Source organism: Aulonocara sp. 'chitande type north' Nkhata Bay, linkage group LG23, assembly GCF_057382095.1.
Source record: "Aulonocara sp. 'chitande type north' Nkhata Bay isolate Kocher_YH1m ecotype deep benthic linkage group LG23, A_spYH_male_GT1.1, whole genome shotgun sequence".
Lineage (NCBI taxonomy): Eukaryota > Metazoa > Chordata > Actinopteri > Cichliformes > Cichlidae > Aulonocara > Aulonocara sp. 'chitande type north' Nkhata Bay.
In genome coordinates, this window is record NC_141365.1 from 27937554 (window position 1) to 27957436 (window position 19883).

Consider the following 19883-nt stretch of genomic DNA (forward strand, 5'->3'; position numbering starts at 1 on the left):
ATTCAAGAAGCTTTAAAAGAGCTTCTGATTAACCCCGTCCATTGTCTCCATTAAAAATAAATGCTGTCTTGTGCAGACAAATAAATATTAATTGAATAAGTCAGGTAAAAACACACAGTTTCATCAAAGAAAAAGTTTAGTAATTTACCAAAACAGCTGATCACTGTAGTTTACACTTAATCAAAATGAAGTAGTGCATTTGGACTATTTATAAGTACTATTTTCAGTAGCAGATTAATACATGTGTTATTCTGTAGGCAGTGAATTTCATTATTAGTAGTTTTTTGGTCTTTCTGTTGGATATTATCAGTTTGATAGGGTTTAAACCCCAGGTGTCAAAAATAAGGCCTGGGGGCCAGAGTCAGCCCAGCAAAGGCTTTGGAAAATGGGATAAATTTTAAATTTTTATTCTATTTTCTAAGGTTTTACAACTTTTATCTTCTTATAAACACTTCCTTCATGTCCATTCAGACTACACTGAAGTAAACAATTGATAGATAAACAATTAAAAGGCAGAAAGTTCCTTTTTTTTCACTAGCTGTTATAAAAATGTTCAATTTTTAGAGATGTTTCACTGTGAAACTTTATAAAAAATCGAGGTCACATGTTTCATGTCCAATGTGACACTTTTAAATCTGAATGACATTTATTGTTTAATGCTGGTAGAACAAAAGCAGCAGAGAATTTTAGTCATCAGCTCCTAACATTTTATATTTGAAATAATCCTCACAAAACCATAAAAATCGCAGGTCCCAGGATCTCAGATAGTTGAACCTAACCTAAAGATGATACTTTCTTCCCTAAATGTACTTTCAGCAACTCAGATCAGCTGAAGGTGCTTTAATGTTATGTTGTCATACTTCAAAATAAAAATCACAAAAAAGTTTCTTTACATTTAAAAGCTTCTGCTCTTTTTATCTAGTGTTATTTCACTGATTTTGACAGTTTTGTGAAGCCTTTAAAGTAATCTGGGAATGCAGTTGCATTTGCTTGTTTTTTTTTTAATATTGGTTTTTAATTGAAAATCACATATAGAATATATAGAACTACCCTTTACTTCAAAAATGTGGAGAAACAGCAAAAGATGCCTTTAAATCACACATCTATTCTAGCTGAAAGCAATATAAAGAATATAGTTAAAGGCTCAATAAACACCATATTTTAATACTTTAATACAAAAACTTCCAAATGTGTTTTTATTTAAACTATTCGTGCTTTTTCAATAATCAGTGTTGATATTGAATGATACATGCAGCATTTTTATTACTGTCATCACTGTAGCTTCTCAGCTGCTTCACTATAACGGGAGGAAGAGGGGGGTTTATTATGAACTATTAAATATTATCATACAATCTCATACTTCAAAACGAGCTTTAAATAAAACCTTTAAGGGTTTTAAATCCTTTAAATGTGTCTTGAGTTTTCTTGTAGTAGCTTTTAATCAGTTATTAAGCGGAGGTGGTGTATTTATTTAGAATTATCAGGGATAAGTTGGATCGGTGCATGTTAGATCCTTCAGTTAGTCGGATCAATTCAGTGAAACAACAAGGAGTTTATCAAAATTGTCATGCGTCAAAATAAAAGCTTCAAATATGCTTTAAAAACCTTTAAATGTGTCTTCGCCTTGTGTTTTCTTGCCTTAAACCAGCCTTTAAATAAGTAGTAGTCGTAGGTTTGCTCTGGTGTACATTTGGTCCTCCAATCAGCGGGAGTAACTCAGTGAAACAAAGCAAATCATTTTGATTCTTAAACCTGCTGACAGCTACATAAGTATGTTATCTGCTTACAGCAATTTGCTCAAGATGCTTTAATTAAAGCGTTAAAATGTCATTTGTTTCAAAAGAAAAGCTTCCAAATATGATTTTAATATTTTTTAGAGGTTTTAAAAAGCTTCACTTTGTGTTTTCTTGTCTAAATTAATAATTTGTTTTATATGTACAGCATTTTTTAACCTGTAAAAGAACACTTCCAGAACAGCTGGACACAGCACATTTCAGCAAATTCAGTAAAAACAGGATGAGACTATTTTCATTGGCAGATTGATTCACATTCACACATTCCAGTGACTGGAATCCAAGTTTTAGTCATTTAATGTGATTTACTAAGAAACTAATACAGAATATTTTTGGCTTTATTGTTTAAAACTTTGGTCGTGGCATTTATGTTGTTTTCTCATCTTAAAATAGTGATAATCAGCAGGAGGGCTGGGCTCAGTTGACTTTAATCCATCTGAAAAGAAAGAGTTCATTGTGACGAAGCCAAGCACACCTCACCGTTTGTGAACAAACACGAAGCCCCGAGGGTTTGGTACTCTGTAATTTGGCTACTTTTATTCGAGCAGGGTCATTTTCAAGAGAAATTACAAATTAAGAATTCAATAATACTTTTACAAAGACATTTCAGGAAAGATTCTTCTTCAGTCATGATATCATACATAGTATTTAACAGTCCCTCTTCATTTTTTTTAGCTTAAAAAAAGAAACAAAGATGAAGAAAGTGGAATTTTTCAGTCGAAAATACAGTGTTTTCACAATTGTATAAAAGTTCCCAAATTTGGAATTTTCCAGTAGCTGGAAAATAAAGGAAAAAAAAATAAAAATAAAATAAGATTAAACTTCGCATTTCACAATGTTTCAAAACACAATAAATGCTCTCTTTACGTAAAATTTGCCCCTATGATCGACACCATGTTCCTTTTTACTAAAATATATCTATATATTGAAGAACTATAGTACTGTACACAACAGTATGAAATAAATAAAATTAGGAAATATAAAATGGGCCACATAAATAATGTTTTCTTTTCAACCTACAAATAAATGAAATGCAATTTGTTGTTTTCAAAAAAAAAAGAAGAAAAAATGGTTTGGTGTAATACTGACAAAGAAAAGAGGTGAGAAAACATTGCACAACATAATGTAAACTAAGGAACTGCTGCCTATAATACTGACACGGGTGCTTCAAAGAACAACGGTGAACCATTTCATCAATACTGAAGCTGGTGAAAAAAAGTAACCTTCCTTTTACACAATACGAGGGTGGCACTTGCAGAAAACACACAGGTTAAAAGGTTTGCATATAAGGCTTCTTTTTTCTTATCAAAAACACCTTACAAAGGCTTCGTCCTTCTTTTTTTTTTTTGACCCTCCCCAAAAAACAACATCTGTCCGTAAAACTGTATTTTCCCTTAAAATGAAGGTCTCTTTTAAAAAAAATAATAAAGAAACAAACAAAAAAATAAACGGGGGGGAAAGCTCCTTCACACAGTCTTTGAATTTTAATTCCTTCATTTGATTCAAGAGGCCTAAAACAGTGTGGCTGGAGATGAAAACTAAAGACGACACCGTAGGTAGGTTGGTGATAACAAAGGTAATACTGAAGGACTGTAGTAGTGCAGATACTACTGCTCTTTTTCCAACACTGTATAAATATATACATAGGCAATACTTTTTATTATTTTTGTTCATGATTATAGAAGCGGAGTGCAATTTGTACAAGTCACTAGTTGTGCTATAAATACTATGGAACACAGGGGTTTTTATTTGAGGAGGTTAGCACCACACATATTTTTAGGCCTTAGTACTGTACATTTTTTGAAATGTATTCATTTATTCATTGTTCGGTTTGCATAATGCAGCTTATTTCACAAACCCAAGCCTCCCCCTTCCCCCTTCAATGCCTCCTTCTTCCTCCTCCTCCTCTTCCGGATTGATATTTGAGTCCACGTTGAGGAGTCCGTCAAGCTTCCCGGAAGCTTCAGGCACGTGCACGTACAGCTTAAAACACGGCGTTTTAAACCGAGCAGGTAAGAATACTTGAACCGAAAAGAGAGAAACTTAAAAACTTTTTTTCTTTTCTTTTCTTTTGTTTTTTTTTTCATTAGTTTTTCTTTTTTTAAACTTCTAAAGATGGGAAGCTTCTGAAGTGTCGCCGCCGATTACACGCCATCCTCCATCGCGTCCTCGTGATCCGATTTGGTTTCCGTTTTGCCGTCCAGCGAGCTATCGTCCATCGAGTGCTCTCCGTTCTCCTCCTCGTCCCTCAACGTGTCCGGGTCCGTGTCCATGCTCTTGCTCTCCTCCTCCTCCTCCTCAAACTCGTCGTCCCTCCGTCCAATCTTTGCGTACGTTCCATCCACTTCCTTTCGCCCTGCATCTCTGATCCCTCCGTTCACCACGTCATGCCTCAGAATAGCCTCTCGCTCCGCCAGCTCTGGGTAACCCTGAGGAGTCATGCCCTGCAAGTACGCCCTGCTCATGAGCAGCTCGGTGGGCTCCAGGTGGCCCTTCTCGCGGGCCTCCCTCTCTGCGGCCTCCCGCTCCTCGGCCTCACGCTTGCAGTAGGAGTAGCGGTGGTTCATGTGCTGCGAGTATGAGCCCGAGTGCGAGAACCTCTTCCCGCACTTGTCGCATTGGTAAGGTTTCTCCCCCGAGTGCAGTCTGGAGTGCTCGATGAGATGGTGTTTGTGTTTGAAGGCTTTCTTGCAGATCTGGCACTGGTGCGGCCTCTTGCCTGCGGAGACACAAAGCAGAGAAAAAACGAAAGGGACGTGAGAGGCGTCCTGCAGCCACAGCAAATCAAACACACACACACACACACACACAAGTCAGAATCAAAGCAAAATATTGAGGAAAAACTCTGATGAACTGGATGGCATGGAGTAAAAATGACATCACCGAGCATTAAATCCAACTTACGACTTTGGGCTATTTGTTTATTCAAATTGGGAGCACGATGAGAAAAGCGTGCTCGCATTCACAGACCTACATTATGGAAATTCCCCTCCTGTGGTTGAAGCATGAAGAAACTCAACCGCAACTACTTATTTTAGGCCCTGCGTGCCACACTGATGAATGCAACATAAATAAACTACTGCTAAAGCAAACAAACAGAGAAGGCGACAAAGGGGTAAACAAACCCGAGATGGGGCTGTGGGGTGGGGAAGGCTCCGAGGGGTAACCCTGCTCATCTCCAATTGCAATTCGAGTTCATGGCGAGGCCTGGGACTATATTAGGTTTTGAGCTGGAGCTCCTTCCCTACCAAATATGACGGCGCGGCTCAGATGCCAAGGCTCAAAATGAGAAACCCGAGCTGTCCAAGAGTGCAGGGTGAGATAGTTTTATGGCTGGCTAAATGGCACTTTTTCCCCACACTCCTTCACCTAAAATATACCTGGATTCTTTTTAAAAAGCTACAAAGAAGCCTCTAATTTTGGCATTTCCCTAACTGCTGCTCACCACGTGTGGAAATATGGCTTCCTGCCTCGCACAAATCACATGACTCCCCCCTCTGACAGCTCCGAAACTGCACTCCAGGTCCAACATCTGGCACGATATTGTTAAAAACACACAGCGACGCATCAGGAGTGGAGATAACGCATCCCCGCGCCCCACCCCATATTTTCTCTTTTAAATGAAGAGGAGATCTGACGGTGGAGCCTCCCTCCCTTTTATGTCCAACCAGATAACACGAAGGCTGCGTAAAGCACAGAGCGCTTCTCTACAGATAGTGGATAAAATAAATGATGCAACTTGGTGAAAGAGGATCTCTGTATAATAACTATAATGAAAGACTTGTTATCGGTGCTCTGAAGCTTCTAAGCACTACTCCGCTGATGTGATCTATCGTCAATAATAGGGCCGATAAAGGCATTAGGGGGCCTTTTGCTGGCTTTACATATCTAGGTGAATTGATGTGTGTCTTTAAAGATAGCAAAGTGGTTCATACAGGAAGACATGATTGGGAAATAAATGGTACAATCCTGCCTATACCTGCAAAATTACAGAAAAAGAACACACAAAGCCTTTACTCATTCGCTGGATTTCAACCCTGTCAATGAAGAAGCAAGTTAGGTGTGGGTTTACATATATACAACTTAAGGGTTAAACAGAGAAGGAAAGAAGGAGGGAAAAGGGGGATAACATAAAAAAATATTTATATATATTAAAATATATTCATACTGATAGGATTTGGCAACACAAACATTTAAAACATAAAAAAAGCATGGGGTTTAAAATAAGGGTCTAGAACAGTATATACCTGTGTGTTCATATTTGTGTCTTAGAAGGGAACTGCTCTTCTGGAATGTTTTGTCGCACAAGTCACACGCGTACATACCACTTTCGGTCTTCTTAATCTTCTTCCGCGACAGACAGGAGTCGGGGTCTGTCATGTCGTCCAGCCCTGACATGTAATCTGGTGTACCGTCGAGCAGGTCCCCCTAAAAAGAAAAAAAATCACAAACAAAAAAAAGGGAGAAAGGATAACACAATAATGAATTTAGTGTGATGATGAGATGTTGTATATTCTTTTAAAAGTGAGAAAACAGTGAGGTGGTCACTGTGTGTGTGGCAAATAACATGACTCTAGCTTAAGCTAGCTTCATGTAAATGTTGCTAATATCTGTTGCTGACATTATTCCACATGTAATCCCTTTAAATTTTTACTTAAATTATGAGTTTATGTTCTTAATGTGACTCAAACAAAAATGTATTTATTTATAGTTATGTTTAACCAGAAGACACCCTTTTCTGAAGTGTAAATTGCTAAGCTAACTGTAAATTAAGAGTAAATATCAAAATGCTACACATTGCTCAAAGAGCGTTCGTGTTATAATCTCAAAAGGTGTGACAAATTTTTTTTTAGCAAACACAATAAATATTTTCTGAGCTGCTGGGAGTTTTTAACCCCTTTAGAAGGGTATTTACCTTAAGCCGCTGTAGCAAAAAAGCTAATATTTGTTAACCCACTATCTGGTTTTAATGAAAAGTGGAGTTTATTTTATCTATAAAGCTATAAAACCTATAAGCTCTTTATAAGCAGTGCATACTTTTTTAAATGTGAAAAAAGTTTATTAGTTGTTTATTTTTTTAGAATATGTATGTTAGAAATGCTAAAGTTTATTTTTCCTGCTAACTTTGTCTTGCTAGAAAAACAACCTTGTACTAGTAGTTACATTTTCAAGCTATATAATCTTTTAAGGTGACAGTTAATTATAACTAAATTAAGGAAAAATAAGGTGCCTGTGTTCATGTGCCGGTTTATTAACTCCTAATACTAATTTGAGAGAAAGCTAATGTTTATAATTTTAGTTGCAATTTCTTATATTTAGGTTTGCTATGATATATCTTGAAAAATTGTATGAAGTTTGACAAAAAGTTAGCAATTAGGTGTCATGCTAATTGCTATATTAACAGCTAAGTGTTTGTTAGCTAATTAGTATGCTTTGAGAGTGTCATTTAGCAAAACTACAAACACTTTGTAGCTCAATCTACGTTGGTGGAAAAGCTCATACTTGATACTTATATTATTTTAAATTACATTGATTTACATTATTAGCTGATTTTTGTGAGTTTAGGTCATAACTGCTTCATATTACATTAATATAAAGTTACTGATAGCATGCTAATTTCTAAACTAACTGTTAAATTTTAAAGGAAAGTCCAGAAGATCAACGCAAAAAAAGGAAGTTATTTAGTTGTGAATATCCTCTTTTCTTTAAACAATAGCTGGTGAAAGATCATAAAAATATCTAGCCAGACACCATTTGTCCACATAGGATCATTACACTGAAGCGTTCCTCCCAAACAATCACACAACGCTACATGTTCTCATGCATTTTTGATTACCAGCACATACCGGCGTTTATTTCTTATAAAACTTTCAGCTCTGCAGTAATATCACCCATCTATAACTGACAGTCTCCTCATTATGAAACACCGCTATAATGGTGTATTCAGTGTGGTCTAATTTTGTACACGAGCGTTAATTCTGCACATTCCTTTAAAATTCTCTTTTATGATGAAGATTAGTCTTAAATATGAATTGATGGAGAACAATATTATAACATTAGAGGAGGCACAGTGAGCCATTCTTGACATTGCAAACTCATATAATGATTAAAATCAGAAGGTGCACCTTAATGGCCAATATTGAGCCACTGAAGCTTTCCTTAATGAATATGTGTGTGATAATGTGGGGACAGCACTGCACTGTGTTTTAAGAAGGGACCACTATCACTCTGCAATCAATTTGAACTAAACGCCTGTAGCTGTATTTTTAAAATCTAATTTAATAACTTAGAATAGGAAACATTATTAATACTTTTTTTCATCAAAATGGCTCCCTCTATGTTAAACAGCCTTCAGCATTCACTGGTAATGAACATGGAGACTGTGCATTATTAATCCACATGTAGAAGCTCATTTTGGCTTTGGCTCTCTTTAAAATGCAGCAAAGTTGCAATGGGAAATTTCAGAGAAGTGCACAGCTCCGGGGCTCACCTTTGTCATTTTTACAAAGGCCTTTCACCCATATTTAATAACAAAATATGTGAGTTCAGGCCAGCTCTGGAGGAGGACTGGAGTCGAGAGCATTAATGTACTCCAGCGGGTAAAATTTACTGTGCAGAGTGGTAACAATTAGAGCTTTAACGAGATTAAACTTTAGGGCCAATATGGGTCCTGTCATATATTTTAACCTGATGCTGTTTGATATTTTGTGCCAGTGTTTTTTTGAGGGTAAAAATTAAAACACCACTAACATTCATAAATCTGCAAATGAAACTCTGGTAGAAGGGCTGGAGGCTCATTAAGACGGGATGAGATAATCCAGTTAAAATGAAGTCAAGGAAGTAGAAGCAATCCTCAAAGCTTTTTCTTTTTCATCACTGAATGATATTACTGCTAAAACAGCTGAACACAGGCTGCACAGGCCCTCCTTTCCTCCCACTAATGACGCCTCACTTTTTCCACCCCGTGGTAGTGTCACAGCTGTTTATCTCCATCGCCTATGCCAGTTCAGTCTACCTCAGGTGAGCGTTTCACTCTCCTAACTCCTGAGTGGTTTTTTAATTAGTACAGAAATGAGTTCAGATCATTTCAGAGAATCTGAGTGAGCCTGGGGCTTTCACAAAACCACAGGTGGCTTATTTACCTGGAAACCTGGTTTCCGCTGGTACTTTCTCCTCTGCTGCATCTCGGCAAGGGTAGCTGCCCCTGCTGCATAAGTGTAGGCCATGTGTGGTAGGAAGCCCATTTGATCCATGCCCGGATAGGGCCTAAGACCTGGTATGCTGGCCTGCATCGGGGGCATGAATGTGGCGGGTGGGAAAGCGCTCTGAGGTGGAAGCGACGTGTACAAGGGTTTGGCCGCAAACGGGTTAATGCCGAAGATGGGGCTAGTGCTTTTTTCTAAGTTTCCATTGTTGGTAGAGCCTGAGAAATCCTTTTTGAGATAGGCCAAGTTCAAAGGCTCTTCGAAGTGCTCTCGGGGAGAAGGGATGCTGTTATGGTCAATGGTAATACTGTTGACTTTAGGTCTGCTTTTGACAGTCAGTGCATGCTTGGGTTCCTTCATGAGTCTCGGCAGAGACAGGTCCAGCGGCTCAGCCTGCAGGTCTTCTGAAGTCAAGCTGTTTGGAGTGTAGGAGCTGCTGTGAGAGTTTTTGGAAGAAGTGGAGGACAGATTTAGCGGGGAAGGGGTGTTGCTGCGGGAGTGGTCCAACTTTTCACCTGTGGGTTTGGTTTGGCTGCCGCTGAACTGGTGGTTTTTCAAATGTCTGAGCGAGTTGTCACAGTTGTTCACGTTGTTATGGAGCTCTGCTATGGAGGGTGATGTGATGCGGTCAGTAGGCTTGATTAGAGACAGTGGCGACCTAGCTGCCAAAGAGTCTTTTGGTGGAGTGTGGTGGTTATTTGTTCCGACAACCATATCCATGTTGTTCCTGTGCTCTAGTGGTGGGGTCCTGTTAGTGCCGTACTCGTACATCTTTCGCTGCTCAAACCACTCCTTGACAAATTCCTGAGGAAGACCGACCGCTATGGAAATCTTGAGCAGCTCCTCCGAGTTGGGCTCCATGTTCATGGCAGAGTATGCCTTCAACACAGACATGTGGTCCCTGTAAGGGTTAAGAGGCCCAGTGAGTACCTTCTCAGACAACACGGAGGAGGGTAAGTGAGTGTTCTTCTCCATGAATATCCCTGGTTTATTGGGCATCAAATTCTCACTGGGCTGCAGCACAGCTTTGATCTCCTCGTTCATTTTACACAGGTAGCGTTCGTGCTGATGCAAAGGTATTGGCCCGGGGAAGGTTTCTTTGCAGTATTGGCAAGCGTAAGGTGTAAACATGTTGTTTTCCTGCACCTTCTCATCCACACCTCCTTCAAGCATGTGGTTGGGTTTCTCTCGTTTGATATTGCTAATCTGTCTCTTTGAGTCTGTAGTCAAGCTCTGGAGGCAGGCTTTGGCTTCGTTCACTTTTTCTAATGTGTAGTCGATGATGCTTTTGGTGGCGCCGTTGTGATTGACAAGTGGAAGACCGACCTGAGCCGTTGTCAGCGCTTGTTTCTGCTCCTCTATCTGGGATCCCAGCTCCTTCATGTGGGCTTTGAGCTTGGAGAGCTCTTCTGGCTTGCAGTCCATTTTCTGCCTGCACACAGTGTTGTCCACGATCTGGAGAACCTTCTGTACTTCGCTCAGGTTATTCCCCAGTGGACCCGGGTAGCTCAGGAGCTGCGCTTCAAGTCCGGCCATCCCAAGATGCTGCAAGGGGCTCTGGGCCGAGCTGTGGTGGATCCCAAGTGGGCTGTTTCCCCCCACTCCTCCATTCATGAAAGGCCCAGGAGCGGCAAATCCATGAGAAGCCATCATCAGCTTGTAGTCGAAGTCCAGCGGCTCCGTCTTGATGTTCAGGTGGTTGTTGTGCTCGGCGAGGCTGAGTGGCTTTCCGTTCTCAAGCTTTTGTCGCAGCTGGGTGATGGCAGTGTTAGTGGGGGAGGCGGAGGCAGAGGTAGGGGAGGAGCCTGTCTTCATGTTGCTGCGCATCCTGCCATTGACTGCAATCAAGCCAATACACTTTTTGCTGCTGATGTGGGAACTGTAGGAGCCCGAGTGAGAGAAGCGCTTCTTGCAGTTGGGGCACTCATAAGGTTTTTCACCTGAAACAAGAAATATAGATGGTTAGCCAAGACCAGTAAACAACCAATTGGCTCAAAGGGGGGTCATGCAATTTTGCTTTTTCTCTCATATTATTTTACGGTCTATACTTTACAATATAAAATGCCTTGAGGTGGCTGTTGCTGTGAACTGGTGCTATGTAAATAAAACAGAATTGAAATTAACTGAATTGTGCCAAGATGTGCGATATGCGCTAGAGCCGGTAATCTTCCAGTATAGTGTCTGCGTTTTCTTTATTTTCTGCCAAACTGAATTGGTTTAGAGATCTTTGCTCTTTTTTTGTACTTACATGTTTTGAGTGAAAGTAAACCATTCTTTAACATTTATTAGCTTTAACATTTTCTGCTCAGCTCAGTGAGCACACAAAGACACTAAACACAAAGGCATGGAAACCTCACTGACTACTTTTGTTTTGGACATTTTAAGCATGTTCAAACAAGTGTGATGGACATGAAATTATTTTTATTTGATTTTATTTGTAGGGAAAAAGGCTCCCATCCAATAAACTGTAGGAATTAATTGAAAAAACAAATTCCTTAAGAGTTGGGGCACTGTTAAGAAAATGTAAAAGTTATTTAATTCTTCATGTTTTGCTTTGAACCTAAAGTCAATATAATCTGAAAAAACTGCATTAAAATTAAATTAAATTATATAAAATAATAAATTATAGTTGAGCAATAGGGCTTCCTAGGTAAGGATACTATTTGTTTCATGCTTGTATTACCAGAATAACAGCTCCACAGTACATGAAGTTTTGAAGTAAGTTTAATGTACACATCTGAACTCTGCAACAAAATACTCTTTGTTTAAGGCTGATAAAAAGGAAAGTTTGCAACAAGTAAACAAATAAATTCAATTCAATTTAAAAGCTTCACACACATAAGCAAATATTGCACACCCCGAGGACTTCAGTGTCCATTAACAGCCGACGAGTGTCCAAAATAAACCAAAAGGAATATCTGTGGATCCTTAAATCACCGTTATGAATATTCAAAGAGCAGGGCAGCGTTCTTCCTGCAACTCACCGCTATGAATCCGGAGGTGTTCCTTCAGATGGTGCTTGTATTTGAAGGCCTTGCCGCACTCGGTGCATTTGAACTTGCGGTTGCCGGCCGCTTGGTTGAGCAGTTGGTGCTGTGAGAGAGAGAAAAAAAAAGAGCGAGAGAGAGAGAAAGAGATTTAAAAAAAAGAAAAATGTACAAACATGGAGGGGGTAAGAGTTCAGTTCACGCTACAAGCCAAATGGCTCCTGTCGCAAACGAAGCATCTTGGCTTTCTACTCCCACCTCCATTGAGCAACTACAGGCAGCGGCGGCGATAACAGAGAGAATCACATACCTTTTAATTTCCTGGCTGCACAGCCAAAGGAGGCCTGCCTTTAGAATTTGGCAGCCCAGAAAATAGAATAAATGAAAAGAGTCTTTTTTTAGAGCGTTTCTCCTTCATTAGAGGTGCCGATGTGATCTACTTTTCATTAATTTGGGGTCTAATCAGTCCAAAATGTATTCAGAATAATCTGTGAGCTCTCTCTCGCCAGCATACCTGTATTCACACCATCTCTGAATTTCACTTTTTTTTCTTTCCTCCCCTCTGCAAATGTGTTGCAGTAATTAGGTCCCCCCCCCAAAAAAAAAAAAACAAAAAACCCTCAAATGTCTCTTTAATAATCTTGGGATAAAGAAGCCAGCACATGGGCCCGGCCTTGATTTTGCTGTTCAAAAAAAAGGTAAACATCAGTTGCAATCCATCACATTTGCAATTCAAACAGAGCCTTCCTCTCTTAAAAAAAGGGAAAGAAAAATCAAAATATAATAATACTCAGCAACAACAACACGGGGTGTGTAAACCTGGCTCGTCACTCACAAAACAATTAATTCCAAGTGGGAGGTAGGGATGTTAAATGGTTAGTAAATATGGATAAAAGAAAAAAAGAGAGAGAGACACATTTTCTCTGAGCTTGCTAGGGGGAAAAGCAGAGCGACTCCCTCCTCCCAATTCAGCCTTGACAAATGCTGGGGTGTGTGCTGACTCTACCCACATTCCTGGGGAGACAGATGGTGGCGCGCAGGACACTGGGAGGACTGGGAGGAATTGTTCAAACAGCCCCAACCTTCAAAGATCAAGCAGGGAGAGTCGAGGCCCCGCCAAGCGCCGGAGAGGGACCCCACCGCTCGTATGTTGCTGAGTTGCATAAACAAACAGCAACAGCTGCTTCGCTACCTCCGCCCCCACCTCCATCGCCACCGCCACCACCTTCCTCTTACTTCCCCCTCCCTGAGGACCCCTGCCCGGTAAAGTTTAGTCTCGCCACCACTGCTAATAAGACACAATTGCTCCGCGCTCATAATTGTGAATGGCACTGGCGAAAACGCTCCGTCTCTCCTTCATGGCTTGTTGTCTGTGTGAATGCCACCACTGCTGTTTGTGGGCGGGGGCCCGACTGGATTGGACTGGATGTTTGCATATGTATAACCTCTAATTAGTCATATTTCAGCTAATTGCTTAAGAGGAGGAGGAGTATTAACGCTTGTAAACATAGCAGACAGAACGGAGCAGCACATGTTTACCTATCAGAACATTTCTCTTTATGTTAATCTGACTGCGGCTCGGCTTGTTGTTAATTGCCAAATGTACATCTAATATAAGCAAACAGTGGAGTTTGTCAGTGTCGATAATTAGAGGACAGGCTAAAAAAAAACAAGAGCGCCACCTAGGGAAAGGAATCAAAATGAGTAAGACATCACCTCAATCTCATCTGGAGGATTAGCACTTAAACAATCCAGCTCATTTACAAATCAAGATAACTGGCTTTGTAGAAGGAGCCACGGTGCTTGAATAGGAGTCTTTGGCCATTGACTGGACTCCGGAGGGGAGCAGCAACAGCATTGTAATATGAGGATTGGGACAGCGGCTCAGTCGGCCGGCCCATCTGCTCACGTTTACACCCAGCTGGTAGATCAGGTGAAAGTGCTGGCTGCTGACATCTGATCAAATCAGCCACAGTCTGAGCCTGTCATCCTCGCTTCAGAGAGCACAACACAACACCCACGACCTGGGACTGAACACCGCAAAGCATCAGAGTACATGATATCATCTGTTATTGGCTGAATGGCTCAGTTCTTTTTTTATAACTCTACTTGCATCACAAGGTTTTTCTAGCAGAGGAAGTCCAAGAGAAAATTGGACACCGAGACGTGACAGATTATTTTTCTCCAAACGGGGCTGACCCATTTGAGCTGTAGTTTCTCTGTATGTAAAAGAAAAAAGTCTAACATTTTATAATAAACATTGGTAATAAACGATAAATTGGTAGTTACCTTTGTATCTCTCCAGGACCAATTCATTCTTGATTTTTCACTTAGTTTGGCAGACAAGTACATTACATTCATTTTGGACCCCCTACATTAGTCTAGTTATTATTACAATCCGCCAAGTTATTACTGCTATTAGTTATTAGTAAAATGTTTAACTAAGTTTCTTACTGAGACCCATACATAATCTGATTACTGGCATGTCTACAATAACCATTGCAACACAGATTTACATCAGTTTTTCTACTTTTAACAAACCACGAAATGACAATATTATTTGCTACTTAATAGTTTGTGTTTATAGATGGTTAAACATCATTTCCTGTCTTACTCATTGTTTGGTTTTGTTTGTAGTCTAGGTTCACATTAGGCTGGGGAAGGCTGTTCAGATCAGGGTTGACTGAATCTGTGGTTTTATAGGTGAGCTAAGAAAATTAGGAAAGTAATGGTAACATTTATTAATCATTAATAGCTTGTTATATAATCAGAATGTAACTATTACAGAATTGTATTATTTATGTAGTTAAAAATAATAAATTAACAAATTTTTACAAATTATTAGCCAATGATTTCAGGGTGTCTGAGTGAAAAAAAAATTCTGTTTTTTTTTTTTTTTTTTTTTTTAAAGGCCAAACAGCTGCCTGCTAGAGGTCTCTTCCTGAGAAAAAGGGAGTTTCTTGTTCCTACTTTCATCAAGTGATTGTTCATAGGTGGATCAATGGATTGCTGGCTGAAGTGTCATTAACTCATAATACGATACAGTTTGGCATGACTGTTGCATGGCGCTGTTTACATGTCTGCATAAGTGGATTCTTTATATTTAGAGGTTAAGTCGCAGTTTTTAATAAAGCAAAAATTCTTCAATTATAATTATCCTCCGAAGCAAAAACATCAACTTCATCTACTTTGAAATTTACTGCTCCGATTTTAGCTTACTGAGAACTTATAATTATCCCCAAATGTGCAAAAACTCTGAAAGCGTGCAATTTTTTTTTGCCACAATCTATCTCAGCGCACATCTTCAACTAAAAGCTGACAAGCGAGTTAAACACCCGTAACTGCTGGATGCGTTTTCACCTCACAGAACTTTAAGGTGATTCATGCTAACTGCCAGCGGATTCACATTATATTTCAGACGTACAGGATATAAATCGTGGGAGAAAAAAATTAAAGTATACACAGATGTTTATGCAGTGCATGAAATTAGAAGTGGAGGGGGGTGGAGTTTGATGGAGTGCTACGACTGCGGGCTGCACCAGAAGAACATTAAAGGCCAGGAGTGAAGTGAAGTTAAGGAGCTGATAAAAATTTCCAAATTGGAAATTAACACAATCATTCGATCGTGAACACGAGACTGGAAAATCATATCAGGGAGGGCCATCAAAAAACCATTTAGGGCCTCAATTAAAGTTATTACCATTAAAGGATCTGCATCTTCAAAATGCCATGAAAAATTAATAATGATTGCCAATCAGAAAAAATGATCTCCCTTCTCTGAGGGATCGGGGCACATTAGAAATGAAATGAAACAGGGGATAGGCAGAGGAGGAAAAGGAAGGAGGGAAAAACAGGAAGAAGGGGATGGGATGAGGAAGAAGAAGGAGAAAAAAGAAAGAATATCCCCCTCACCTGATCCCTTGCAGGCTTGTGTGTGGCCATATGCCGCTCAAGCTGAGTGCGGTAAGCAAACGTGTAGTTGCACAGGGGGCAGGCGAAGTTCTCCTCGTTCTTCTCATGGCGGTACTTGATGTGCTCCTTTAGCGATGTCAAACGCTTGTAGCCCCGGTCGCAGTAGGGGCAGGTCAACAGTTGGGCGAAGGCATCTGGCGTTCCAGGTGGCAGGTCTGCACAGGAGACAGCGGGAGGAGGAGAAGGAGGGAGGAGGAAGGGGAAAGGAAAGCGGGCCAAAAGGTCAGCGAATCAATGGCAACTAACGGGCGGGCTGCCCAGAGTGGTATGGGAGTTATCTCTGCAATCTGCTCCACATGAGAGTCACAGTGTCAGGCTGGCATCCGCTGCACTACGACCTCCTCCCGACTCACACACAGCACTCCCACTCGTTCTCACTTTCCTCCACATAGTTACAAACACGTACACGGTACTGGATGCACACACTATTCCACAGATAGTCCGAATTTCTTTAAACAGCCCTCATTTTCTAGTCCCCCCACACCTAACCACCACCGCTGGCACGTTCATAGTGTCTGTAGCGTGAATCACAATCCCGCTCAAATTCAAGCCCCCCTCTTCCAATTCTTTCCCTCCGGGGAGCTTCGGAGGTGTGCTATCTGATTTCAAGCCCCTGCCCAGCTGTTGCTTAAGACTGTAGGTAAACACCCAGGCATCCGGCGAATCTGTGGGACCAACAGCTGCCCGGTCGTGTCAGCGAGAAGACTTTTTCTCCCCCTTTCTTTTCTTTTTTTTTTTAACATTTGCCAGGACATTAGCTGAGCAAGCACCCTCAGTTACTGCAGCAGTTATGCTATAAGAGTAGGCACATTTAAGGCTGGATATCCTTTAAAATGGTCTGGAGTAATAGGAAAGGTTTTTAAATGCATCGGTTTAAAGAACGTTTTAAGACATTCTTCAAGTTTAAAGGTTATTGTGGGTGTCTTTCTGCAAAAAACATCCACCAAGCTGCTGGCAACACATCTAGAGTTAAGAGCAGGGTTTGGGTTAGGTTTTGTCTACTTGGACAACCTTGAACTGAAAAACTATGATGCCAGAACAAATGCATGAGGCTTAATTTGAAAGATATCATATTATCCTTCCTGAAAATATGCCTGTTTAGCCCTGTGAGGTCTAACCCTAAACCTACTTATATTTTAGAGGAAAAAAACTTTAATAGATTTGATGCTTGCCATCTAGAAGGATCCTTTTTGGTATCCCATGATTGTGAACATTTGGAAGAACAATTAAAAAAACATAATGACAAATTCTGATAGGTTAGGGTTCGGGTTGGGTCAGTGCCAATGACCCCAATGACTTAGACTTTACTTTCTTTTAACACGTGACTAAAAATAACCCTAACCCTGACTCTGAGAGGTCAAACCTACCTGTAACTCTTCCTTAACACAGGGAACCATAGATAGGTTATCAAAATTAGGTCAAACTTAGCATCAATTCCCAATATTTTCTGAGTCATAGCTGTTCTGGGTTACATCTTGTCTTGTTTCCTTCCTCTCACCCTAATCTTTCGACCCAGATCCTTCCTACAAACCCTTGGACAGGACCCGTACCGTTCTCCTCCGGTCCAGTGGCTTCCGGTGTGCCCAGGCGGGACAGCTCCTCGGGGGCTTCCGGGTAGATGATGGCGGTGTCACCCCGCTGCAGGTACTCGGCGATGCTCACCACGTGGCTGTCGCTGTCATCCAGCTTCCGCTTGGCAAAGAAGTCCTCCAACTCTGAAGTGCAATCGACGCTCTTGACTGAAGTGACAGAGAGGAAGAGAGAGAGATGGAGATTGTGAAGGAGGAGACTGAGGACAGGAGGGTGGGGGGGAGGCGAGAGGAATAAATTGGATTCCCTTCGTCCCCAGAGAAATGTCTTACAGGAGGATATTGGGAACATCTTGGTGGAAATGTGATGAGGATAGCCACCCTAAAACATTACAGCCGTGCTTTGGGGAGAATGCATCTAAATTACTGGGCTTGCTTGTCACGCCACGTCGGCTAAAACAAGAACTGTAACTTAATCCGAACAAAAGTCGGGAGATAAAGGTGCTACCATGAGCCTTGAAAAAACCTTCACTGACCTAATTTACTCAAATAATTTTTTAAAAAAAGAGCCTCATATACATACACATACAGACAAGCCTGGTTTAATCAGCAACAGAGCCACGTTTCTCAGTATCGACTTTCACATATAAGGTCAATCAAGAGGCTGTGGCTTTTGTTGATTCTGTGTTGAACAGATTACCAGGGCCAAACCACAAAAAGAGAAGAAAAAAAGGGAAAAAAAGGGCGAGAGAGGAGAGAGAGTGTGGGGGGTGGGGGCGGGGGGCATGCTTTGCCATAGCTGAGCTGAATGAATCTTAAGCCAACCAAAGTGCTGAGGCCACACAATGCATTTTCTCAAATTATTTCCCAGTCCCTTCTCTTCAGGGAAACTCTTAAGCTGCAGCGTGGAGATAGCTGCCTCCTAAACAACAAACCGGAGCAAAAAGAAAATCAGCAGCCTTCATTAGTCAAGGGGATGGCCGACTTTCAAAACATCACACGTACGCGCGCACACATACTGTTTACAACCTGGAGAGATCCTGGAGGATGTTTGGTGACCAAAAATATATTTTTTAAAAAAATCCTCACAAAACAAAAACAACCAAGTGACATCTCATCAGACTTCACCCCCGTTAATTAGGCTTTTAGACTGCGAGCCAAGGTGAAGTTTAAAGAGCGATTTGTTAGACCGTGATGACTTTGCAGGCCAATTTGCGAAAGGTCAAGGTAGTACATATTTGGATGTCAAAAATGGCACCGAAATGTCATCGGTGCCAATGGATCGCTTTTGATAACCGTGATGGCATAATTCTCAGTCTTCTCATTAGATGATTCTTTGTAGCTTTGGAGGAAGTGCTAAGCTAATTGTGATGATTGACTGATGATTGACTGGGTGCGGCTCAGTGCAAGCAGTTCCTGGACTTAAAGCTGAAAAGCTTCAGGGTAATGAAACATGGTTTACTTTAACATTCAGCTGATGCAAGCGACCAAGCTTCTATCGTCAGGAATAATAAAATGAGGACATATTCTGGATGAAAAAACATACATGCAAAGTGTTTCTTTAAGGAGAAAACGACCAGCTTTCTTTCCAACGGACGAGGAAATCACCTGGATCAAAGTGTGCTTTGGCATCGGGGGACGTGATCAAACTGCTCATGTCTTTAAATGAAATCACATGTGATCTAGTGGCGGGGAGCTTCCACAGCGGTGCCACAGTATTGTTTCCAAAAGTCCTTTAAATGGAAAACATTTGCTGGGCTTGAATTTCCAGAACATGAAGAAGGGGAGAGGAGAAAAGAAAGCGAAGAGGAAAACACCAGCAGAAAGTAACGGTAATTAAAGCTGAAGGGAGGATTTTGATTCAGGGCTGCATGGCGTTCTGCAGGGCGAGTTCGGTTTACCATAACGGCGTCCGAGGCCAATTGTCAGGGTGGCCAGGATGATATCATGGAAGGGAGGGTATGTGGCGACAAATCAGCTTTGGTGGCTTAATGAAAAATGGCAGGTCGTGTTCGACTCCACCAGAAGAAACACTTAGCTAACTGGGAAAGCTGAAAGTAGCATGTGTAATCAATGGTTATTAAAATCAAAATCACTTCAGCTGCCTATAAACATACACGGGATTGCCTCAGTGATCACTGAGTCAGCAGAGGAAGATTTCCTTTTAATTACAGCGCGCAGTTTGTGGATATGTTTGCTTTGTTCTGTTCAGGAACTCCTCCAGGGACTGCAAAAAGCTAAAAAGGCCTGTATTAACTTATTAACATTCACCAGGCCACCAGCAACCCATTTAGGTTTGATTTTTCTTTTATCCACATGTTAATTAGGCAAATTTTCACAAATTGGAAACCCATAACTCTAGCTCTAGATCAGTTGGCAGTGACCTGGTAGATCTTA

At 40.8% G+C, this 19883-nt stretch overlaps 1 protein-coding gene across 4 annotated transcripts in view; it reads right to left on the bottom strand.

Annotated features, from left to right (window-relative positions):
- Positions 1-2303: 2303 nt before the first annotated feature.
- The window catches only part of zeb2b (zinc finger E-box binding homeobox 2b), a 99290-nt gene continuing 81710 nt past the window's right edge, over positions 2304-19883 (bottom strand). For 2 of the 4 annotated variants that reach the window (XM_086281728.1, XM_086281729.1), the window contains exons 5-10: positions 17508-17696; positions 15898-16112; positions 11983-12091; positions 8936-10938; positions 6041-6221; positions 2304-4512 (exon numbers count right to left, since the gene is read on the bottom strand). In XM_086281728.1, the coding sequence (XP_086137854.1) occupies positions 3938-4512; positions 6041-6221; positions 8936-10938; positions 11983-12091; positions 15898-16112; positions 17508-17696 (3272 nt within the window). In that variant the 3' untranslated portion in view covers positions 2304-3937. The remainder of the gene's footprint in view (positions 4513-6040; positions 6222-8935; positions 10939-11982; positions 12092-15897; positions 16113-17507; positions 17697-19883) is intronic. The other 2 variants (XM_086281730.1, XM_086281731.1) reach the window with 1 other exon arrangement.